Source organism: Stigmatopora nigra, chromosome 9 (genome assembly GCF_051989575.1).
Source record: "Stigmatopora nigra isolate UIUO_SnigA chromosome 9, RoL_Snig_1.1, whole genome shotgun sequence".
NCBI classification, from domain to species: domain Eukaryota; kingdom Metazoa; phylum Chordata; class Actinopteri; order Syngnathiformes; family Syngnathidae; genus Stigmatopora; species Stigmatopora nigra.
This window is the reverse complement of record NC_135516.1, coordinates 2,976,301-3,002,295: the sequence shown is the minus strand read 5'-3', so window position 1 is coordinate 3,002,295 and position 25,995 is coordinate 2,976,301. Positions and strand designations below refer to the sequence as shown.

The 25,995-nt window shown below is 38.0% G+C and overlaps 1 protein-coding gene across 1 annotated transcript in view; it reads right to left on the bottom strand.

The window, feature by feature from the left end:
• The window catches only part of pappa2 (pappalysin 2), a 38,211-nt gene extending 17,020 nt beyond the window's left edge, over window positions 1-21,191 (bottom strand). Inside the window, exons 1-17 of the mRNA XM_077725105.1 lie at window positions 19,706-21,191; window positions 13,109-13,341; window positions 12,566-12,787; window positions 11,264-11,862; window positions 10,091-10,239; window positions 7,557-7,696; window positions 7,141-7,294; window positions 6,784-6,976; window positions 6,292-6,419; window positions 5,075-5,257; window positions 4,507-4,810; window positions 4,076-4,204; window positions 3,921-4,006; window positions 3,102-3,298; window positions 1,611-1,724; window positions 1,005-1,140; window positions 683-857 (exon numbers count right to left, since the gene is read on the bottom strand). Of these exons, the coding sequence (XP_077581231.1) occupies window positions 683-857; window positions 1,005-1,140; window positions 1,611-1,724; window positions 3,102-3,298; window positions 3,921-4,006; window positions 4,076-4,204; window positions 4,507-4,810; window positions 5,075-5,257; window positions 6,292-6,419; window positions 6,784-6,976; window positions 7,141-7,294; window positions 7,557-7,696; window positions 10,091-10,239; window positions 11,264-11,862; window positions 12,566-12,787; window positions 13,109-13,341; window positions 19,706-20,495 (3,932 nt within the window). The 5' untranslated portion in view covers window positions 20,496-21,191. The remainder of the gene's footprint in view (window positions 1-682; window positions 858-1,004; window positions 1,141-1,610; window positions 1,725-3,101; window positions 3,299-3,920; window positions 4,007-4,075; window positions 4,205-4,506; window positions 4,811-5,074; window positions 5,258-6,291; window positions 6,420-6,783; window positions 6,977-7,140; window positions 7,295-7,556; window positions 7,697-10,090; window positions 10,240-11,263; window positions 11,863-12,565; window positions 12,788-13,108; window positions 13,342-19,705) is intronic.
• Window positions 21,192-25,995: the final 4,804 nt, after the last annotated feature.

Sequence of the window (25,995 nt, the reverse complement as noted above, 5' to 3'; positions counted from 1 at the left end):
ATTTTAAAAGGACGGTTTTCCACAGTATGCTACAACGAAGTTGCTGGCACTGACAATGCCATTAGCAGCACATCAAGGAACACTGCTTTTTTTCCTTTTTTTAAAGAGGGAATCATCAACTACAAGCCTAGAAGACAAGGAAAAAATGATATTGTTTATTTTGTGTTGTAATTGTTGTGGCCAAGTTGATAAACTGTGATTTCAGACTGGCTGTGAACACACAATTGGGACTTGGGACACTGCTTGGCTGCTCTTAATGTAGTTTGGCATGTAAGTAACTTATTTTGTCTGCCCAATTTTATCATGTGAATGCCTGCAGGCTAAAACCCAATGCAATTTATATTTTAACAATATATTTTATGTTAATATCGTATGTTTAGATTTTATAATGTCATTGGAATCATGATTAAATTCGATATCTGTGTGTATTGAGCATGCGTGTGAGACTATTGATTTTTTTTAATCCATTGATAGCTTTTTTAGTTTCTGAATTGGGTCACAGCATCTCTATGAAAACAATACCTTAGGCTTAGGCAATGTACGAAAATAGGGCCCACATTTTTTAGCTGTTGGCACCTTCATGCCAAGCCAAATAGGATAATGCTTTCTAATCAGGTCAATTCATAACATGAAGTGTGTTCTACGTAGGTAGCTGTGGGAGAGCCCACCGTCTGATGCGCACCCGGTCACGGCGAAGGTGCTGAAGTGGCAAGAGGTCCTCAGAGCTATGGCTCCGATTGCCACAGATGATGATGAAAAGAGGAGGATAACAGATGAGGTGAGGAAGAAAGGCTGAGACAGGTCATGGGTCACGTTTACCACCAACGGGTTCCGATGGCATGAGAGGTTATGTGTGCCTTAAATAGAAATATTTCATTGATATCCACATATGTATAATACACACAAACACACATTGTATTGAATGTGCTATATGACATTTTCGTGTTACAGTGATATTTAAAAACTGTTTCCATGAATAATCAAGTTGTTATAAACCAACAGACCTAGTGAATGATTCTTTCCACTAGTATCAGAAAGCAGGATTGTAGCAGTCCTTTGGCACTGTTCCCCACTCCATGATCCATCTGAAGCCAGATACACCATGACAGAGGCTGCCACTCCAGAATGGGCAAAACCTACCTATAATAGTAGTAATAAAAACATTTTAGATCTATTTTCTTGGTAACCATATATTTGGAAATTCTCACTCTAATATATAATAGATATAAATGAGAGAGAGGAACCACGGAAAATCACACATTCAGTTCGTCTATTAAAATGTATTGAATTATGCATGACATTGCATATATTATAAGGGCATAGTTTGGAAACTCTTCACGTCATGGGAGATGCCACTTCAGCGAAATGAGAGGTGTTTAAAAGGTAGAGGTGAAGGTCATCTCGTAAACAAATTTCTATACTGATCAAAAGGGTAGGAATAGTCATTCGGTAAATTAAAAGTTACTTAAACCACCCCATATATGCGTAGGTAATCCATCCTTTTAATACAGTTCTTTTATGTGGTAATTACAGGCAAATAACAACAACCTGTGTGCATACTGAGAGAGAAGTAAATATATATATATATATATATTTGTGCACATACTTACCTTCAGCCAAAATGGATGCTCTAGATCATTACTTGTGTCAGAGAGAGCTGTGCAAGGGAACCATGCATCAGTGGGCAGTTTTTCACTCACGTCCATGTACTGGTACCTACAGAGCTTTACAAAGTAAATATATACACCATGTTTTATACACTACCTTCCAAAAAATACATTTTTTTATTGTATTAATAAAATTAGGGCAAAAGGTTAACGTGAGACAAGATATAAACTTATGAGATTTTGTCGACACTTAAATGTAATTCTACATCCAATAACTTGGAACTTGAACATCTAATTTCAAGAAAACATTTGAGCACAATTATTTCAAAGATAGAATTTAGCGTGAAACAAATACAATATCAACTTAAATTTTTTTGAAATTATTTGTTACTGAGTCTTTCAGCTCTAATTATTGCCAAAATATATAGTAAGAAAAGCCTGATGATAAAATGTAAGTCATTTAAAGGCCATATGAAATCGGTGATGTAGAAAAATGTTGGTTCAACATACTTCTGTCTCGGCCCCAAAACTGCAGGGGAGACATTTATTCCTTTTTTGATAGAAAACCGTGTACTCTTCACGAATGAAAACATTAAAGCCCTCAAAAAGTCTGGAACCCTGACTATTTTGTATCAAAGAGAGTTGGGCCAATTTCTACTGTGAAGCACAAAACCATGATTGTGCTGGAAGTAGATTTTATGCTACATTAATGTGTTTTTTTTTACTCCACGTAGCTAGATGGTTCGTAGAATGAATTAAGTGAGTCTCATAAATCTTGCTTGTCTCAGCGGGAATCGAAACTTTCTTCTGAGTGCTCCATGTTCGTTACGATTAACATACTTGTTTTTTTAATCGTAGGCTAAAAAGAGTTTTTCATTCATGCATTTTCAACACTGGTCATCCTTGTCAGGGTTGACTATACAATAAACCACATAGCAAGAGTCTACCATCTGTTTCAATCACTTCTACACATCTGCAAAACAACCAAACTACAGAATCCTACAGATATGCTGTTACTTGCCGCATTTTATCGTAATCCAACGCCAAAAAAAAAAAAAAAATTACATCGCAAAACAACCTCCTAAACATTTGCTCGCTTGAAAACTATAACTATTTTTAAGTTGTGGGTCACTTTAAGAGGTAAACATTGAGAAATACATGCAGGGCATTGTTCTCTCTCCAATTGTAAAATCCAAACATTCCCTTCTATACATTTGAAAAAAAAAAACAAAGCAATCGGCCTTTTTTGGGGTTGTTTTCCACTAAAATGTTGGAAGGGTATATATGTATACCCAGTACAAAAGGAAGAAATATTTACCAATACAAAAGACAATAAAAAGAGCCTTGTTGTATTGTTAAACAGTCTTGTCTGCAATCAGGACAACTCAAGTATGAAATATATCGAACCCCCACTGTTAATAGAAAAATAGCTCCTGTGTGGAATAAACTGTGATATAGAATTATTTTATAATGCTTCTGGTTTTCATGTCATACTTTTTTAAAGGATGGTTCACCAGTGGCAGCATGGGCAGGACAGTGGTCAGGGTCCTGATGAGAAGCGGTTGCAGTAGAAGACCACTGGTCTGTGTAACCCAAAGGTGTAAAATATCCACAGTCCTGAAAACTGGAAACTCGTTCAAACTCTTCGCACACACCGTCCCCATCAAAAACATAACATTGGCTGGGTTCTCCTTTTGGAAACAGAGTATAGGGAAGAAAGATTTATTGAAGAATAAAAATACAGGTTTATAAATCTGGCAGAACATTTCATCCCAATCTGTCTGTCAGTGAACCAAATCTGAACAAATCTAAATTGTATTTTTGTTGGCCATTCATAATGATAGGGATATCAACTCTACCAAATTGCCCCCTGTGTTAACAGACATTAAATTAAACCCCCACTCTAAATTCAATTTTAATCCCAATGAATATGTCAGTGTGGGTGGATTTGTCCAAATTTGTTCGATAATATACTAGAAATGGCTATCTAAATAAATTATCGGCTTAAATGGTTATTTTTTGGTGTAATGATCATTCCTGTCCAACCACTTCACTGTTTATATGCACGTGTGGTTATTTCTTTGCAGAGGGAGTTTTTTCATTTTGTAATGAAAAAGACAAGCTAATCTTTGTAATTTACATGGCACATATTCGCGCTATTGTGAACACTTCATCAGTATTTTTGTCTTGTTTTTTGTGCAGAGGTTTAAATATCTATTATTTCTCACTAATTCTTATCCTTACAATTAGCAAAGAATAGCCATCCTTAGATTCTTAACCTTTATCATGTAAATCGCAATAAATGCAACTCACCATTGCAGTTGAAGCCATTTTCCTTTCGACAATTCTTAGAGCATCCATCACCATCTAACATATTCCCATCGTCACATTCCTCATCTCTACAGAGACAGCACATACACTAGTATCTTGGTTTTTACTACTGTATAAATTCATTCAAGTTTGCATACCTTTGGATAACACCATCACCACAATAAGGCTGCCCATGTGTGTAAAAAAGAGATGGGGAGAAATGGCTGAGAATACCATCCACTTCTACTTGAATCATGTACTCATAGGTTTCTCGCAGTTTCACAGTTCTGCAAAGAAGACTATTTAGTATTTGTTCTTAGATGTACAATGGCTTCTGAAAATTGCACTCTTAACTATACAACAGATAAACCCAAAGAATATTCGTGGTTGGCTTTGCATTGTGCAATATCCAATAACCATTAACTTAAGAAGTAAACCCATGATTCCACCACATGCACGAGGGCAGCAAGATTATAATTGGCTTTCAAAGCTGACTGATATCTTTAAATTTATTCTACTGTTTTCAACTTAACTTTGGTTGCCTTTGAAATATTACATCATACTTCAATAACCATTCAATTATAGTGACCTGTCCGTGAACGTCTGCTGGGTCTGAGGTGATGGCAATTTACTGGTGAAGGGTGGCCGACGGTGAATATGATATAACAAAGGTCGACAGCCAGAGCAGAGATGACTACCGGGGCCAGTCGATAACATTGCAGCATCAATCTCCATCTTCTCATCAAAGGTGCAGAGCTTTATGGCACTGATGGCAATATTGTTGGTATCAAGCCGCAGGGTGAAGGGCATGTCACAGAAGACGTACTGTGGTCCAAGGTTCATTGTTTTACCTGTGTCTGTTATCAGCTCTATGTCAGCAAGGGCAGGATTATCTGACGAGAGGTAAAAGTATTTTCAGGAAAAATAATTTGAAAATGATGAACCTGTATGATTTAACCTTTTTCAGTGTCCAAATATTTCCGAACTATCTTATCCTTCCGTCGAAAGAAATCTAACCACACTTTTACGGACTCTCAGTACTTCACACAGTTTGGAAAGCGAAAAATTGTAGTGTTTAAATTTAGGTTTTTGTACCCAAAGACTCTAATTATCAGAATGTATCATGAGAATATACAAACTAATAACGTGAGACTTACTTGTTGAGATGTATGTTATCCAGAGGGTAAGACTGTGTGGTACAATGGGGATGAGAAATTTCACTGTGAGAGTACAGCCCTCAATTTCAGGACAAGGGGATGTCACGTTAGTATCAAAAAGGCTGAGTTCAGGACTCCATGCTTGGAGACTTGGCTCACATGGCTGCTCGACATCTGGTGGCCCTGTAGTAGAAAAACACAGAGGACAAAGAAGAACTATTCATCTTTTGGATGTAATATACACTGGTTTTAGATTATTCAGTATCACAAACAAATTAGTGTTATTTATTCAACTTTGCTTCAAATGACAGAATGTCATAACTGTCAAACTTGGCCAATTGCTCCTCTTATTAATGATTGCAGTTGCCCTTATTAAGTAATAATAAACCGTGCAAATTCAACGTGGAACACATTTACTGACATAGGGCGCACTTAAAAATATAGCATTTTCCACAAAGTGGAGGTAGTGCCCAATCAGTCGGTGCGCCTTTTGTATGCACTAAATTCAAGATTCTGTAGATGTCTTTGCATGATGCTGACATCTTGACTGTCTGGGTACATTGCTTGCTGACGAGCTATATTTACATAGTGAAAAGGTGGACAGGTGAAAGTGAATGCACATGCGCATATCATGCTTAAAGCATGACAATATTAGCAGTCGACGATTACGTTTTTGTCTGCTACCAGTGATCGGGACGTTAAAGCCGAAATTAATAAAACAAGATCGGTTTTACAAAAAAATTTACTTTAAAAAAAAAATCCTGTACAAAGGTTGTTATTTGGCAAACAATTTGAAATAAAGAAAACATATAAGATACGGGAAAAGCGAATAAGTGGACAGGTATGGAATCTACAGATTTTTGAACAATCCGCTTCTGTTTATTCATTTCTAATTTGGACTCACTTTGGATTCATATGTTGATAAAATTCAGATGTCTGTCCAACACCTCTGCTTTATGAATGCATGTCTACATGAATGCAACCCAAATATAATTTAAAAGTGAACTACACCACCTCTTTATGATAAAACAAACACCAATACCTCTTCATCCTTGATACCGTATTATGTGAAGCTATCAGTTTTTTGGTTCAAGTCGCATGAAAACATCCTCATAGTGGAAACAAAACCGTAAGAGTGATGGCAGGAATCAACCCCCGAAATTGACTCAAGACTTTCATAGCACAGGGTTTTAAAGCACATCAATTGTTGGACTGACCGATAGCCTCATCGGGTGCCCAGTAGCCTGAAGTGTCGCAAATGCGTGATGAGGCTGCCTCGTTGGCATACTGGTGGAATACACCATCTTTTTCACAATCTCCACAGTTGACACCAGACGTGTCGGAGCTGTAATAAAGGAAAAATATATAGAATTTAAAAAAAAAGTGGAATTTAGCCAACATTCTAAAGAAATAATATGGCACAAAAGTAAAATTGTTGGCATCCATGATGTCATGCCAGGCTTTATTTGCAAATAAATGACAGTGAAGAGTGAAGCAATAAAAATAAGCAGGGAAGGAAGAGAGCCCGGAATCCTGATATCGGAATAGTTAGCTAGCTGTAGTAACTAATCCAAGGCACTCACCAGCTACCCGCTTGTTGCAGTGTAAATTGTCAGTAGTTATTTTTTCAGACAGCTTCATTTCTCATGTTAAATGGAAGATTAATGTGGACAATGTGAATAAAACAAATAGAACACAGTAAATGGTACCTTTTATATATTGTCCTGATTATTGGTGTCAGCCAATAAATAGAGACAAAATCTGGACTCTGCTTAGTCACCATTGCTGGCAGAGGGATGATACCAGGTCGATGTTTCATCAGCCAGTTCTGATAGACCAAGTCAATATAGCAGTGCATCCTCGCTACTTGGTTGGGAGTAAAATGGTTGGTGCAGTTATCATCTGTTAGCGGGTGAAAATGGACATTTACCAATTATTGTGGAATATATGTCAAAACCCCAATGCTTGTCCTTGTTATCTCATATTTGGCAATCATTCAGAGGTATGTATAAAGCGAAATCACACTTTTTTTTGTTCAGCACTCTTTTTTTGACCGCTTTACTTACCTGTATAACTCATGTAATTATTATACGGAGTCTCCTGGTACATGGTGACACCACATGTATCATTAACAGCTCCAGGATCATGGCAGGCTTTGGATTTGGGTGTTGGCGCAGTGTCAGCACACAGATCTCCTGTTTCCATAGATGGGGTGGTTTCCTATAGTTTATACACATGACAAAACATAAATAAATAAAAAAAAATTGATCCATTTGGGGACGTACACAGATAGCAGATGACTAGACATCTTTTTTTCATTTCATTGCTCAGTTTTTGGAATTTGTTCAATTTCAAATCATAGAAAAAACAATTTTTCACACGTTTTAAATTGCTGAAGGCAAAAAGGAATACAGAAAATAAGTGATGTATTGTAAATGATGTCTCCTATGATGTTGTGCTATCAAAGCTGATTCAATTTTACCTGACATGGGTCATCACAAGAGTCTCGCTCACTGACTCCCTTGAAGACATGGTACAGTCCAAATATATGTCCCATTTCATGTATCATAGTGTTGTGGTGTCCAATTGTGCCAAAGTAGTTTGGATTCAGCACCATTCCACCTAAAAAAAAAGAGCTAAATATTGTTATATGCTTAAAGCATTACTGTATACTGAGCTTCAATTTAAGAGAATACACTCATGGTTAACAAATACGTGACCGTTTAATATGTAAATAAATATTTAGATGCACAATTCATTTACCAGTCAGATTAAGTGCTCTATCTACCTCAATGGAACAACATTTTCAATTGCCTTAAATTGGTAAATAAACTTTGTCATCATGAGCTAATTATACTGTCGTACTGCATATATAATATAATATAATATATACATAGATTTATTTATTTTTTGACTACATATATTTACTACTTTAAACTATCCTCCATAGGATTAAAAATATTTATATAGAAGAAAAAATTATAATACTAGGACATCAACACTCCAATACGAATTCATATCTTTACCAGCCTGCACATTCCAGGAAGTCCCTCATATTTTTCTTGCTAATGAGTAAAATGGATGTACTGGCTTCTGCACTTTATATTGACTTTACTCTCTGGGGGGTTTTATCGCAACTCTAAAAAGTGCTTTATAGCTGTTTCTCATCTGATGGTGCTCTCTGACTTATTTTTTTTTAATTTTTTTATAAGAACATCTCAAATGAATTACCCTGGCTATCGTCAATGTTTGTGTCATAGCTATCAAACTGTTTGTTTTCCTATGTTTTGTTTCAGTTTTGTTGTCAATTTTAGTTTGGTCTGGTTTGGTTTACGTTGAAACAATTCACTGGATTTGATGCAATGGAAATGTTAAACTGTCATTTAAAGCACACACTTGCTGTTAATCAATTTAGGCAAGTATAGTTGGTTGATAAAACACACCTGTCAGTGTCAGTGACATAGTTCAACAAATCTGTTCTCATTAATCATCCAAATTCAAAGAATGTCTGTTTTTGTTATCTGTTGAAGGCTAAAATGACTTCAGAAATGGCAAATAGAATAAAAGAAACCACAATGGGTAACTAACTTATCTTTGTATGTTTCATGTCTTTTTTTAGCTTGTTTTCCAAAACATAGTTAAAAAAACACTCACAAAATTGACCAAACATGATTTGATTATATTTTAAAATACTTCATCTCAACCCACCCTTAGGTGCTAATTACCATATATTATTCAATTAAATCAAAAATATGTTTGCAAGGAAACACAACAGACAAATTCTAAATAATTTGGTTATCTTATTACTCCAGTTCTTCTTTTAGTCAAAAATGAAATGTAGAGGAATATGAGTTTTAAAGAGTAACTGTTCCCTCACACTACTCAAAATGACAGCAATTAAACAATCACAGATTGCTGTAATTAATCAATTTCCATTATTACCTGTAAAGTGAAGTCAGAGAAATGCTATTATTCTGTAAATTAATGAATAGTGTTCATGTCCATTCCCCAAGAGTTTGCTATGTATGTGTTAGCTTTACAACCATAAAAGCAATGATTAAGTGTTTGTTTGTCATAATTTCAACAACGTTTTTTGTTGTTCTTGCAAAGTGGTGGTACAAAAAGACTGGAAAGGTAATAAATTATGAACAGCTGTATTATGGGAAGTAGTGGCAGGTTTACCATGCCCACACTGACATTTCAGTGTTTTGTTCTTCGGGTGGTTTGCCTTTTCCAGTGGAAAGTAGTCTAATGATTAGGAGAGGAAAGTGGCAATATTCCAGGAAATCTCTCCCATCAGGATCTTGCCATATAATTTCCACAATATCAAAGTATAGTATAATATAATATAAACTGCATTTCCAATTCACATGAGAAGTTGTGTGTCAATTGTAAATTTATCCAGAATGCAATTATTTGCAAATCCTTTTCAACATACTACATACACACACCCTAGCAGTGTTTAGATGTAGTGTTCACGCGTATATATATATATATATATATATATATATATATATATATATATATATATATATATATATATATATATATATATATATATATATATATATATATATATATATATATATATATATATATATATATATATATATATATATATATATATATATATATATATATATATATATATATATATATATATATATATATATATATATATATATATATATATATATATATATATATATATATATATATATATATATATCCAATGTCTGTGAACACTACACTTTGTCATATTTTGTATCTTTAAAAACAAATAAATTATATTTAAAATGTAATTTGGCAGATTGCATTGCATGCCACTTCTGATGTAAGGTGTGGGTATTTGACTCCACAGTTTAAAACTTTGGGCTCTTTTCGTCTAACTTGTTCGCCACCCCTGCTCTCTGACATTGGTACAAACCAGGAGTTAAATGATACGCCTTTCATTTTTAAAAAGTTAACTACAACATGCTGACAAAACTTATTTTCCATGGTGGAAGTTTCAGTTACCTTGATGTGTAAGGGCTTCCTTTGCCCATGGCCAGGTTGCAGCTCCTGCCAGCTCTTCTCGTGCAGAGTTGCTGGCAAAGAACACATTTAGGGTGTCAGCGCCACTCAGATGAAGCTCCTCTTTAAGTTCTTTAACACTCATATATGCCCTGGAAGTAAAAAGAAAAAGTCAAAGAAAAACTAAAATCAATTCAAATAAGCCAAATTTGGTATACAAATTCACAATGTATTAACAGACTATTTAAAGTTAAATCAAAGACGATTACATTTATTCTTTCTTTTGCAGCAAGGTCATGGAGGATCTAAAATCCTTTTTTGTAAGCAATTGTTTTGCTGTGGAACAAGCGTTTGGAATACTTTATGGTGATTGTTTCTGTTTCTATGTTTTTTAAAACTATAATTGGGCAGACGAGAGTTTAATGAGCAAATTAAAAGAACAGACATTTTAACAGACATAATGTTAATTTTCAGTACAAGCAATATTCCGAGGTAGACATTATTTGTGAACTGTAGGGACAAATTCTGAAGAGGGAATTCTCACAAAATGTCACAAAATAGGACAGTACAAAATAAAAAAGCAAGGACAGTGCGAGTGAGCAAGCAGTTTTACAGATGCATGGCTGGGAACTCTATTATTTTATGTAATCACCTGTAAGAATTGAATGTATGTCTTTATATATTTTTGTGTGCATCGTGCTGCAATATTTTGTTAATATGAAAGCATATGTTTTAAACCTCATTCAAGCGAGCGGACATGATCCATCTCCCAGATGGGAATATCTCCATAGAAGCAAACATTTTGATCTATCTTTTTGAACTGCCTCCAAAAAAATTTTCCTGACTTGCAAAAATCTAATTGACATTTTTTTTAACAAATACAAAAAAAAACATGCTATGTTGTTGTTGAAGGGTGAGTGAGAAAGAGGAGGTAAATGGCAACTGACAAAACCTAGTAGTAACACATGCACTTAAAACAACGTAACTATTCAAAATTATGAATTCAACAAACTTCATTTTCTTTGGGCCCAAATTGAAAAAGTATTGAGATGCTGGAGGAATGCTTCAAAAAGTGTGTTAGAACTCTGTGACAATGAATAGCTGAGCGAATATATTTAACAAATTATAATTTTATTTGACAAACATTAACCTACATGTATAATTATTTTAACTCACCTGTCAGAGGATTCTGGATCAAAACAGGTCTTGAGAATATCTGTTGCTTCTGGGTCACAACAGTCCCCATCGTCATAGTCATAATGAATACTGTTACATTCCATGTGACAAACTCCATCTTGTCTTTTCCAGTTGTAGCATGGACTGAGTCTAAGGCAGTCTCCTCCATCATGGCCTGTCTTTGGGTGGTCACACTCTGGATCACAATGGCGGTTCCCAATTTTCCCAATTCGACAGTTACTAAGAATGAAACGCTGCCGGAGGCTGGTGTTTCTGACTGTGTACACAGTCACCTCTAGGCTGATATTGTAAGGGTGAAAGGCTTCAATGAGTGCCTGATGTTGTAGGTTAATCTGCGATGTTGATACAGTGGGGTTACTGCCATCATCATTTGAGAGGTTGACAATCCTGTAGCGGATGTGTTTGGGTGCACGGAGCGGCCAGTAATTGTTGTAACCAAAAATGATATCGGTGTTGTCACAAGATGTAAGGCCACAGGGTGGTGGGAAGTAGGAGGAGACAAGCTCTGATTCAGGAACAGGAGTGGGGATGACAGCTGGATGATATCCAGTTTTGTAAGGAGTCCACATCTGTTCCACCTTAAAACAGGGAACAGCCAACATTTTAAATTGGTTTAGCATATAACTTCAGAAAAGGAAAGAGTTAAAGTCCCACTATCACCTCAGGGGGTACTTTACTGAATATGATAGATTGCGCTTCAGTGAGGCACAAAACCGTAGTTCTTTTCTTTGTAAAATAAACCAAAACATTGCAAAATATTGTTTTAATCCCATTTTACCATTGGCCAGTCTGTTGCCGGAAGCAATCTAAAAGAAGGTAGGCTTTGTCATCGTTGACCTACTCTCATTTGCATATTGGGTACTCGTCGGACGATAAAGATAAAGATAGTAAGTCTCCATTTATTTATTTATTTATTGATCATGCCCTCTGGCGGATTCTTACCTTTCAAATATGCAGATGCAAACCGTTACATTAAATATTTACTCTTTAGCATTTATTCAAATTAGTGTGTGTAAAACCCATGATAGTGGGACTTTAACTATGAAGATATTGCGAACGTCGACACGTACACAGATATTTTTGCAAGCTCACAAAATCAAATGGCGTTCTTAGACAATGAATATAAAGTAACACAGTTATTGGAATGCATAATTAATGGTGTTTTATAAGGGTTCTGATTAGATAAAGTGCTTTTGAGAACCAGGTAATTTTTTTAAACTATTCCATGTACGTGTTGACAAAAGATGAGTGCATTAAAGAGACAACATCCAGGTTAGCTACATTTGTAAAGTCAGCCCACATAGCCAGCAGAGGCTTCGTCTTTTGGAAAGGTGGCATCTGCAGGTCCTCATGAGAGAGGGCATAGTCCCACAATACCACACCTCCTATTTGGCCCCTAAAGCTGTATCCTTGCTCTGACTGGTTACTTCCCAGGATAAAAGTTCTGCAGGTCTTCATGAATGGGCTATAGAGGTTTCCCAACTGGAGAGTACTTTCTCCAACCTAAAAGAGAAAAATATCATACGAAAGAACACAAAACACCCACAGAATTATTATTTTTTACCCATGTTGACAATTACAGGCCTCTCTAATCTTTTCAAGTTGGATGACTTGCACAATTGGTGGTTGACTAAATACTTATTTGCCCCACTATATCAATAGGTTAAGTTCTGCATGGGTTATGTGTGGGTGAATTATGTATTTCTCAAACAGGTCAACTATATCTTGGTTCCTCTTGGTCACTAATGCACTAAATAAGTTTTAAAGTTAAATCTTAAAAGTTTGTAATGGTTTTATTATTGATTTTTGTGTTGCAATACATACCTTAGCCCCATCAACATATAGGGTCATGTTGTGGCTATTGTATGTTGCAATAAGGTGAGTCCAGGTATTGGCTTTGTATTGCCGGTGGTTAATGACAGTGGTAGACTTCAAAGCTCGGTCTGTACGAAGCTTAAAGTAGAATCGTGCATCCTTGGTGCCTGCAGAGTCCATAGTCCGAATACCGACTGACCAGCCCTTCTCACTCAGCGAATGAGAACAGTTGTCATACACACCTATAACACAGGGGCAAAAAAATTACATTTTAACTGCAGAAAACAAACTGTGGAAAGCAATTTTCCCAAATATAACTCTCCTAAATATGGTGGTTGAAAAGTGAATCATCATGAAAAACTAAGAATCACATTACGTGTTACGTTTGGAGAATCTTAACAACAGTCTAAGAGTGTTATAATCACAAACAACCTTTTGACGTTCCCCATATGCAACTGGGTATTTCCACAGATTTAAAAATAATATTAAAATTTTATCATACATCATTCATGTAAAGATATTATTGTATTGGTAGTAGGTACTTAACAGCGTCTTGATGCCGCTTCATACCTGGAAATGTATACATTGTTGTAAAAGCTCAAATTTTGACATATCATAGCATCATAGCATTATTCTGTCAAATCACCATCTTGCTACTGCCACAATGTAATTTCCCGAATACAGGATGAATAAAGTTATCCAATTCAATCCAATCTACCACATTTTGCAGCACAACTGTTTAATTCCTGATGGTCAGCCGAACATGAAAACTTTTAGGTCGTGGTTGGTCATGTTAAAAATTGCAATGAAATTACTATTTTTTAGAATTGCCAGTAGTCTAGCCATGTAAAGTATCCGGAGAGCCAGGATAGAGTAGACAGAGGCAACATTTTCAGACCGATATAGCGAGGCCTGGATATTTCCATCTGCTCTTGCAACAGACCGGCACACGCAGAACAACATCTGCTACACAGATGTCAAACTATGGGATAACAAAAGGTCAGGGAACCCCTTCCCTCTCCAAAACTCTGTCTGTGGGTGTGTTCAAACGTGGTAACCGTGCAAAAACAATACATGAACTCGAGGAGATGAGCTACTGAAGTGTTTGATCAATTCAATTAAGTACTGACAAAGTGGTTAAATTGCCATATATTGCAGTTCTGCTTATCCATAAATACTAATTAATATTTAAAAAAAGACAGAAGCATTAAATTAATCTACATATGTTGCAGTGGTGCCTCCAGACATTTGTCACAGGGGTACATTTTGGGGTGGCATACCATACATTTTGACCGGTGCATATCTGTTAAAAAGTTTCCCGACCCCTGCTATAGGAATCCACTGAGACTCATTGCTAAGCTAACAATGCATTAGTTTCACAATTTGCCACACTAATGTAAAGAAGAAACAAACAAACAGCCATAAAAGCCTGTTTGTTACCTTCTCCTAAATAGCTCCTAAGTAATGTGCATTCAGTTCACCTGATGTAGTTGTGTTTTGCTCACATTTCAAACAGCACATCTTCTATACTAATCAATAACTTCTTCAATGGTTCCAGCCCTTTCTACTCCCTCAATACATTTTGATTGTCTTCACTGTAAAGTACATTATCCTACATCTAATCACAAACAACTAACTGCCCACTGCAGCATTGCAATCATAAATATATATTGTACAAGGTGACTGTGAAATAACTTGCCTTTTTAGTACATGTAAATTTAGTATCTGAACTATAATTTTTATGAGAAATGAACATGAAAGGAAAGTGTATTGCATGAAGTTTAAATCAAATTTGATATCAGTGACACAATTATTAACTTCTCCTTTTGGATATTTTGTAGGGCTTTCAAATGTTAAAAAGAGTAATCGATCTGATAAGAAACAAAATATATTTTAAACTACGGATTACTTTTTTTAGCAGTGGTCTTGTATGTCTTCCATTTTCTCCCTCAATCTGGGGCTCCATGCAAGATCTCACTCTGTGGCGTCAAAATGTTAACAAGAACGATGGGTAAAATCCCAGAACTACAAAGGAGACCTAGTGTATGAGCTACAGAGAGCTGGGACCACAGTAACAAAGGCTATTATCAGTAACACAATGCGCCGCCAGGGACTCAAATCCTGCATTGCCAGACGTGTCGCCCTGCTGATGCCAATACACATTCAGGCCCGTCTATGGTTCGCTAGAGATCATTTGTATGATCCAGAAGAGGACTGTGTCATGGTCAGATGAAATCAAAATATAACTTTTTGGTAGAAACACAGGTTCTCATGTTTGGAGGAGAAAGAATACTGAATTTGATCCGAAGAACACCATACCCACTGTCAAGCATGTGGGTAGAAACATCTTGAATTGGGGCTGTTTTTCTGCAAAGAGACCAGGATGACTAATCTGTGTAAAGGAAAGAAGGAATGTATCGAGAGATTTTGAGTGAAAATCTCCTTCCATCAGCAAGGACATTGAAGATGAGACGCGGCTGGGTCTTTCATCAAGACAATGATACTAAACATAGCCAGGGCAACAAAGGAATGGCTTCGTAAGAAGCATTTCAAGGTCCTGGAGTGGCCTAGCCAGTCTCCAGATCTCAACCCCATAGAAAATCTGTGGAGGGAGTTGAAAGTTCGTGTTGCCCAACAACGGCCCCAAAAACGACTGCTCTAGAGGAGATCGACATGGAGGAATGGGCCAATATACCAGCAACAGTGTGTGAAAAGCTTGCGAAGAGTTACAGAAAACATTTGGCCTCCGTTATTGCCAACAAAGGGTACACAACAAAGTATTGAGATGAACTTTTGGTATTGAACAAATATTTTCCACCAAGATTTGCAAATAAATTCTTTAAAAATCAAACAATGTGATTTTCAGTGTTTTTTCCCCCACATTTTGTCCCATGTTTGGGTTTTACTCATGTTTACAATTATGGGTCTCTCTAACCTTTTCAAGTTGGATAACTTGCACAATTGGTGGTTGACTAAATACTTTTTTGCCTTTCTGAAGTACAAAGGAAAAGTTTGCACTATTGCTGGGAACAAAAGAAGGCAAAACAGCTTGTAGTCAATATTTTCATAAATAAAGTATGCAAAACTTGTCCCAGGGAGGTGGACAATGTGTGACCGGACAATTTGCCGAAAGACGTTTGGCCGACGGACAGTTTGCCAAATGGACGTTTCGCCGAACGGACGTTTCGCCGAACGGACGTTTCGCCGAACGGACGTTTCGCCGAACGGACGTTTCGCCGAACGGACGTTTCGCCGAACGGACGGTTCGCCGAACGGACGGTTCGCCGAACGGACGGTTCGCCGAACGGACGGTTCGCCGAACGGACAGTTCGCCGAACGGACAGTTCGCCGAACGGACAGTTCGCCGAACGGACAGTTCGCCGAACGGACAGTTCGCCGAACGGACAGTTCGCCGAACGGACAGTTCGCCGAACGGACAGTTCGCCGAACGGACAGTTCGCCGAACGGACAGTTCGCCGAACGGACAGTTCGCCGAACGGACAGTTCGCCGAACGGACAGTTCGCCGAACGGACAGTTCGCCGAACGGACAGTTCGCTGAACTGACAGTCCGATCGGCGAACTGTCCGTTTGGCGAACTGTCCGTTCGGCGAACTGTCCGTACGGCGAACTGTCCGTTCGGCGAAACTTTCGTCCGGCGAAACGTCCATTCGGCGAGCTGTCCGTCGGCGAAACGTCTTTCGGCGAATCGTCCGAGTACCGAACAATGAATAGTGATGTGATCTCCTCAACATATTTTACCACAAATATGCATAGGCGGAAGCACTTTTTGCTCTTGACTAAATTGATCAGGATGGCCCAGAATATTTTCAAAGAGGTACAAACAATTTATCAAAGGTGGGGGGATAAGTGTCCCCATTGAAAATTCAGCAATTGTTTCTAGTGCATATTTTTTTAGGAGTTAGTGGATTTTCCAGTGGCAGAAAATGGGAAAATGGAAACAGGGGGGCACATTGCGCTTATTTTATTAATTTATTAACTTATTTATTACCTATTTATTTATGTCTAATATGTATTTTCCTGTGTCTGTATTCTTACCTTCTTGCTAGTGCAACAGCAAATTTCCCAAATACGGGATGTATAAAGTAATGTAATCTTTAAAAAAAAATTAAAATCTCCTACATACATTTTCACAAAAAAAGTAGGAGCTGTGATTGGATTTCAGTGCACTGTTTTTACCTGAAATAGTCTTTGATCATTTCCATTGTAACACAAGCAGCTAGAATCTTTTCAGACATACTGGCGCTGTTTTTCCTGTCGCAAGTGTTTTCAGATGAGACAAACTCATATTCACCACAAAGACCACCCAAGAAAGCTATTATGTCCTGGGTGAGTTTGTTCGTGTGACCATTATTCTTTGCTGATAACTAAATTCTCCACAGCATTCTCGGAAAATCATAAGCTGGTCTCTACTCGACTCAAGATATGGGCACAGTTGTAGGGGGCACTCTGAATTGGTTTCCAACTAATCGCAGGGTAAGTGAATAAGTATTATGTATTCATTCATGATCCGTGCCACTTATCCTCACAAGGTGTGCGGAAGTATTTTTCATATTTATACAGTGCATTCTAAAATGCGTCCCATTCAATCTAATTTAAAGGTGTCTGGTCTTTAAAGTTCCCACAAATGTGAGTTGCGTTAAAAAGGGTATGCAGTGTAAAACCAACTCCAACCTAACAGGTGATTGTACAAATATGAGGGGAAAATCCAAAAGTCCACCACCTAGTCGTAAAAGATTATTTGTGTGAATAATGTTGACGCTGAGCGGATGTGGCGGAGAGCACAGGTAGGTACGAGCTCCAACGGTATGGGAATAATGGCACTTCCCACATTTTAGTATTTAACCATAAGAACCATGTTGCTGTGTACCAACATACTGCAGAACACCCAGCAATCGGCTCAGTTTAAGCTTCCAAAGAGCTCCAGTATCTAATCATTAAATGTCGTTTTCTGCGTGATTTTAGCACATTATAAATATTATAAATATACAAAATATTCCTGAATATTCTTGTCACGGGAAGAGTATTCAGGAATATTTTTATCAAGCAGCAGCACCATATTTGAACTTTGTAAGACATTTATTTAATGTAGTCAATGTAAAAATAAAATATATTTCCCCATCAATTTCTTTGCACTGGAATAATTTCTTGCAGCCGTGAGAACAAATGAAGACAAAGTAGTAGTTGTTTAATTGATAACTCTACAGAGTTTGAAATATGCAGAAATATATACCTGTCAAATATATTTAAATTTTAAATAATTTCCCATTATTTTAGGAAATATATATTCAAAATGATTTGCTGAGAACCTTATTTCAAAGATTAATCTCAATGTTTTCTATGATGGTGTAAATTTTCTGGAGTAGGATTACAATTTCCTGTTATAACTACTTTTTTTCTTCAGTCATTATAGTACTTACTGTTATAACTATTTATTTCTTCTGTCACGTACTGTTCTGCGTGTGTTTGGCCGTGAATAAATGCCCTTGTTATTCTAAATGAATGTTATCTGTAACGGGCCGTATATGGCCCGCGGGTCGAGGTTGAAAAACATGTACACACACACCACCGGGGGCTGGGCAAGCGCGTCGGCAACGCGTCGCAAAACGTCCTTCGGCTGGCTAGTCGGTCGGCTGGCTAGTCGGTCAGCTAATTAGTCGTTCGGCTAATTCTACGTTCAGCCAGATGCCCCCTCGTCGAGTTGGCCCTCGGCCAGACGTCAGTCGGGAAAATGTCTTTAGGCAAGTAGACCGTGTGCCGCCCACACCACAGTCCGGGGGGAAAAAACACTGGACCTTCAGGTGGTATGAAACACATAGCTGTCAACTTATACATTTCCTGTATTTTATACTTTTTTTGATCATTTCAAATTGTGTACGCCGTATAACAACTTTTATTCAGGATTTGTACGTTTTTTGCAAAACCGAACCCGTTTTACCCATTTCGGCTGTAATCGTTTTGGTCATTGGTATCAGACGAAAACATAATCGGCGATTCCTAGTTGTATTGTCATGCTTCAAGCATGATATGCGCACACTCATTCCCCTGTCACTCGTCCACCTTTTCACTAGCTCGTCAAAAAGCAGTCCACTATGAGGAACATTTTAGACTTTTACGGCCTATGTGAGTAAATATCTGTCGCGTTTCATTTGAACGTTTTTTTTTTATCGCTTAATTGCAATCATTAGTAAGGAGACTAATTCAGGTTGCCAGATATGAAAAATCAATTCAATTACATACATTGAAGAAATGTGGAGAAACATTGAATTTAAGGGCATAATTAATTTTTTACGTTTTCATTCTTTTTCCGAACCACATATCCTCACAAGGGTCACGTGGGGTTCTGGGGCCTATCCCAGCCAGCTATGGGCACCTGGCGGAGGATACCCTGAATTGGTGGCCAGCCAATCTCAGCATTAATGACCTAATTAATAAAAATTGTGTGAAATAAATTCAGGGCCTCCCTGCAACCCTAGTGAGGATAAAGCGGTTCAGAAAATGAGATGAGAGGAGATCCAATTCAATATTTGCACAATAGTGAACAAGTTTAACACACTTGTATTATGTGGTGTGTTATTGTAACCCACCTGCAATGACTGCGGGGTTGCTCTGTCCACCTTCTGGATTCACCCATAACTCCAAGCTGAATTTGTCTCTGGGCAGCTCCACCTCTACAGATGGTTTAAGTCTGAGTTGCTCCTGGCTCCTGCTGAAGTACAAAGTCGTCATCCAAGAAGGGGGCACCTTTTGCACGGGTTTCCCCCATGGAGATGCACTGTTGGCCAACTGGGTTGTGGAGGGATCCAAACCTACGGGAATGTCCTCGTTCCCATCCTCTGGACTACCACTGGGAAGACTGTCTTCTTCATCTTGTGGAATTTGAAGCCCACTAGAATTCCCTTTTCCAGCGGCACTCATGTTTCCCTTGTCGTCGGTGCTGCGTTCAAACCTGGAGCCGCGTGGAGGTCGACTCTCCCCGGCATTTTTTAGTGATAAGCTCCGAGGGTGTGTGTCTCCCTTCTCAAAGTGACTTTTAGGAAAATGCCTTGGCAGCGTATCAGAAATTTGCTCCTTACTTGTCTTCTGTTCCTGGGGGTCAGACTTGCATCCGTCTATGCAACCAACAGAATGGAACTCTCGCCGGATCGTCCTTGGACTGGCCACTGATTGGCGGTGTTGAGCCGGGGAGAGGATTAGGGGCTGCCGCAGTGATCTCCGGGAGCGTGAAACAGTGCAAGGTTCACTGGCAAGGCGGGAGAGCTCACTGTCTGCACGCATTGCCAACATTCGTTTGTAGGGGCGCAGTGGACTTGAGTTTAAGAGCCATGCATAGGTAGTCAGGATGAGGACGATACCGAACAGATTGATTGACACCATCTTTGGGAACTTCAAAAAGTATATTTCCTTCTGAATATAGTTCTGTCTTTCTTTATTGATTTTTGATTTATTTCGTACTCAAAAATGAAGACACAAATCTAATAATGCTCAAAAGAATCAATTTAACACAAGGGTTAAGGTTTGTCTTAACTTTTTGGGAAATTGAACTAATAACTCTACTCAAAAACCTCAGGTTTCCAATAATTTACGTATTTAGATAACTTTTTCAAATGTACAAATGAATAATATGGATATTTTCACATATAACTTAGTCACAGTCCATCATTTTGCCACCTTATCATTCAAAGTTACCTTTAAGACAAAATATCTACTCATCTTTCATCTGTGTCAATGCAATGGCAAAAATAATAATAATTATAATGAACAAATTATCCAACTTATTGAAAAGTGTATCTTGTTTTGTATTTTCTAAATATCCAGATTCACAATACAGTATATAAACTCAATCATCCACCTACAAAATCTCAGGTTTTACCTGACCATTGCGATGAACTGTGCCTGATGTCCAAATGTGACTGCAAGATAAAACAGTACTACAACTGTTATTCCAAAAGCAAAATGATGCAAGGTGTCAGAGCGGACCTCAAAGATCCTCAATGAGAGGGTGCACAAGTCTTAGTCCGATAAAGTCTCAACCTGCTCCATGTGTTTGCTTCTCTTGGTTGTGGTGTTTAACTGTACACTTCACAGATGGTTGCTTCCCTCCACCAGTCGAAGCAATTTCTCTCTCTCTCGCTCTCTCTTTCTCTCTCTCTCCCCCTATCCCCAGTCTCTCTTCACAGATGAGCCCCGTTTCCCCTTACATCACTGTTGGGGAAAGTTATGTGGTTGAGGAGGCTGCCCTACCTTTGCCTCATAATTTTGTTTTATAAGGGAAATCCTCCTCTCTCCTTTTCGTCCCAACCCCATGTGGTGCCTGAGGGTAAGGGAACTGGCATTTAAGTGTAATATTATCCATACCACACATATCCAATGCAATTGCATATTACACTCCATATTTTATGAAAGTATTTTAAAGTACATATGCTTTAGATATCGCTTAATTACATGTTACGGAACTGCCATTAATCATTTTCATGTGGGATATTTATTTCTTAATTGTTACACATTGTTCATTTACTTCTTGTTTGGAGCATAATAGTTACTTACACTTTACTCTTGTAAAATGTTCTGTATATACACAAACATTTGTCCATTCATTCATTTTCTGAAATGCTTATGCTCACAAAGTTCACAGGAGGTGCTGGAGCATATTCCTGCCAAATATGGGCATAGGGCAGGGGACATCCAGAATCGTTGGCCAGTCTCTGTGATTCCCTATGACTGACCGGCAACCAGTTTAGGGTGGAGTCTGCCTTTTGCCCAAAGTCAGCTGGGATATGCTCCAGCACTCCGTGACAATAACCAGGACAAGCTGTATTGAAAATGAATCAATGTATGTACATATGTATATTGATAGTATAGCCTCTTAAAAGGCTGTTTTTATAAGGACAGATTTTTTTTATATAGGTATATTTTATATCGGTATATAGAAGTTCAACATGCTAAGCAAGTTAAGCACAAATCAATTATCGCAAATTGGATCATTATTGAGACTGGAGATTTTTTTTTAATGTGTGTGTTAGAGCTGGGGGTCTTAATGCTGAAACAATGTTTGTTTGTTTTGGTTTTGAAATCTTTGTTTGCCCTCCATCCACAATGTGTCTTTTCCTCTCTATAGCTCAATCACAGATGCACACAAGGACTTTGAGGTATCTGTTACTTTTCTTTTTTTCTTTATCTCCCCAAATGCTTCTTTCCCTCACTTTTTTATTTTCCTCACCCTTCGCCCCCTCTATTTTTACAATCTACAGCATTCGTTCATTCTATGGTTGTCCTCACTGGTGCAAAACATCTGTTCAGCATATGAAGAAAATTTTTATGAAACACGTGCTAAAATACTCCAATGCATAGAAGAAAAAAAAATCAGGTGTGAATCAGGTGAGGAGCAATTTCCCTTATTATTCCTTCTCATGTGTGTAATCACATGGAATGCATAATTAGATCATAATGTCGCTAAATGTTATAAGATCATGGTGCCGATTAGTGCTCTTCTGAAAATAATTTCATTAAAAAAATTAATATGAAAGGCAATAATTTCACCAAAAATAAGGTAAAATAGTGCAACAGAATAAAAAAAAGACAATAACTGTAATGCGATAGAATACGTACATCATGTATAATTGATCGACCGGACAGTAGTGTTTTGAAATATACTACACTAATGAACACAATATGTATGCATACAGATACAGTGGTACGATGTGGTTATCATCATAATCAATCAATGATAGTATCAAGATGGAGTGGAATATCTTTATTGTCGTTGTTCATCCATTCACCATTTTTTCCCACATCCATCAGGATGCTAAACTTGCGGTAACACAACACACAATCCCTTCTGTGTGATAACTTTGGGGTGAGGTAATATGAAAAGATGTTCGGCGGTGATCTGCCTCTTACTAGCTGCCTAAAGGTAAGTGAAAGACAGTGAGAGGAAAGTGATCCGCTTGGGAGGTGATGCCATGTATCCATAAAGGCAGAATGCCCAATTACGAGTGCGAAATTATCACTTATTTGGGTCTTTTGCCGAGAAAACGCACCTTATGGAGAAGCACTACCAATTAGGCTTTTGTTGTTGATGATGACGACAAAGCTTATGTCAGATTATTATTATATTATTATCATTATTATTATTATTCATTCCCCGAAAGGGTTTCTGGAGCCTAACCCATCTGACTTCAGGCAAAAGGCAGACTACACCTTAGACTGGTTGCCAGTGAGCCAGGGGGCAAATAGAGAAACAAATGACAATCCGCGCTCACAATCATACGCCACCAATCAAGCCCATGTACGCCCACACTGATGTCAGTAGAGTGAACCTCTTCACCACGAGGCGGCTCGATTGTCATTGTCGTACAACAAAGTACCAAAAAAATGCCCTTACAGATAAAGCCTGGCTGAGACCGTTATAACATCACATAATACACTTTGTGCAGGGCAGGCTGCCTGCCAACTTGCCATTACATATCATACATAAAATATAATATCAGCCTCCTTCATACGAGAATAATATAATTGTGCACAGGAATCTGGTTGTGTCGCACATTACAGCCCAGTACACTTTCGCCATTACCGTGCATGAAAACAAGGTTTTAAATTAATTTATAACTTTCCACCAAATATTGATTTGCCTCTCCAGCTACTTTGAAAAGGAGATATTGCAGAAAACTACACACAACTGTTGCTGTTAAACGACTTCTGAGAAGTTGCCCCTATTCACCCCCTGACCCAACCATTTTTGTCAGGCTCAATTTGCGAATAGTACCTTGGCTAGAGTTGGAAATTGAGGGTGGGGGATCGGTGGGGGAAAAGGGGGGATGGGGGGTAAGGGTGCTGAAAGCTATGGCAGAGGCCCCCAAAAAGGGTGAAAAACAGAGTGGGAGGTAGGAATTCCACAATCCCAGTTTGCTTGTCGGGGGGACCTGTAGTCATTCTTTTCCTATGGTAGAAGTTCCCTTTGAAATTCAGCCCCAACAATGTTGCATGGGTAAAAGAAAGAATGAAGTGGTAGGATTTAGGGGGGGGGGGGGGGGGGGACATAAACATGAGGGAGAAAAGAGGATGATGGGGAAGATACAGAGGAAGAGTGATAAAAAGGTGCACAGTATGTGTAAGAGGGTCTGAATAGTTATGCTTCACCAGGGCCTCATCTCCCACTGTAAAGGGACCTCCAAAGAGTATCCTTCATCTGAACTTGTCTGTTTTGACCCCACTGCCCACACTCGCCTTCTTGTCACTCCTTCTAGTATAAGTGAACACATTTTAGCCTTACCATTTGATCAATGATGTAGATTTTATCTCATGCACAATACATATATTTCCCTCAGATATACACATGCAGTTTTCTCTTTATCAAAAGGAGATGGGGTGTTTGAAGAGAAAATCCATTTGGAACAAATGAGGTTAGAAAAAAATGAGGGAAATAAAGAAGGAAGGTTTTTCATCAACCAAATTCATGCAACACATCGACATTGTATACAGAACTGTGTATGTTTCTTAACTTAGCTAATTTCTTTATGATGAAAAATGTATTGTGATAATGTGATTGATTGAATTTGAATACATTATTTGTACAAATTGAGTCAATTCCATGCTTGTAGAGAAAGTATATAATTGATGGCAATAAATGAGGTGGCAAAAACTAAAATTGAAGAATCTTGAAACTTAAGCACACTGACTTTCCACGCTTTTTAGTCACAAAATAAACACGTTGGTTGAGTGACACTCTAATCAAGTTCATCACAGGAAATTCACTGTTTGATGCTATAGCCAGTAATGTTCCTAATTTCTGAAAAACCTAATGTGCCCAACGATATAAAAGTAAATTTCTCAACGATGGTAAAAGTAAATTTCTTCCACAAGCAAAAACATGAGAAAATCTATGTTCAATGTGACCATACTGTAGCCACGTGTAGGTAAAAAAGAGGTAGCAGTATGGATAAACTGTGAGTATGAATACATTCTCGCTTAAGTTTTATTTGCTAAACTGCCTGCAGGTGGATGCTTGATTGACGGGGTTTTTCTTGGCGCGTTCTCAGTACCTGCAGCACTTTGTGGCTTGACCTACTACTGCCCTGTTTGGAATTTTCATTTGAAAAAGTAAATACACAAGGAAATGTTCCTGTACAAAAGTTGTCATACGGCATGCACAATTTGAAATGATTTTTTTTTTTAATAAAATATGGGAAAAATGTAATTTGACATGTACGATATATGCACTTATGATTGCATAGATACGTTACCACACACATGTGCAGACACACACATGTAAAAGATAAAATTTAAAAAAGGATGAGCAGAAAATGAATGGTTGAACACTAAATTGCTCATGATGAGTGAATGAGCATTTCATCTCAATTTTCTTAACCACTTTGTCCTCATTAGGGTCGCAGGGGGTGCTGGAGCCGATCCCAGTTTTCTCCTGGCCAGAGGCAGGGTACACCCTGAATCAGTGGTCAGCCAATTGCAGGGCACAAGGAGACAGACAACCAAGCACACTCAGACCTAACCTAGGGGCAATTTAGAGTGTCCGATCAGCCTACCATGCATGTCTTTGGAATGTGGGAGGAAACCAAAGTACCCGGAGGAAACCCACGCAGGCCCAGGGAGAACATGCAAACTCCACACAGATGGACATGACCTGGATTTGAACCCAGGATCACAGAGCTGTGAGGGCGACATGCTAGCCACTCGCTTTACTGGGCCGCCCCTCCAGCAGTTTGAAAAACAGTGACTATCATTAAAACTACAAAAATGCGGGCGCAATTAATCGGAAATAAGCGTGGTAGCATATTAGACGGTCAGTACTCAATCAAACATAAAATTGAACAAAAAAGCAATTATACTCCTAACCACTGGAGGGCAGTGTGTAGAAAGC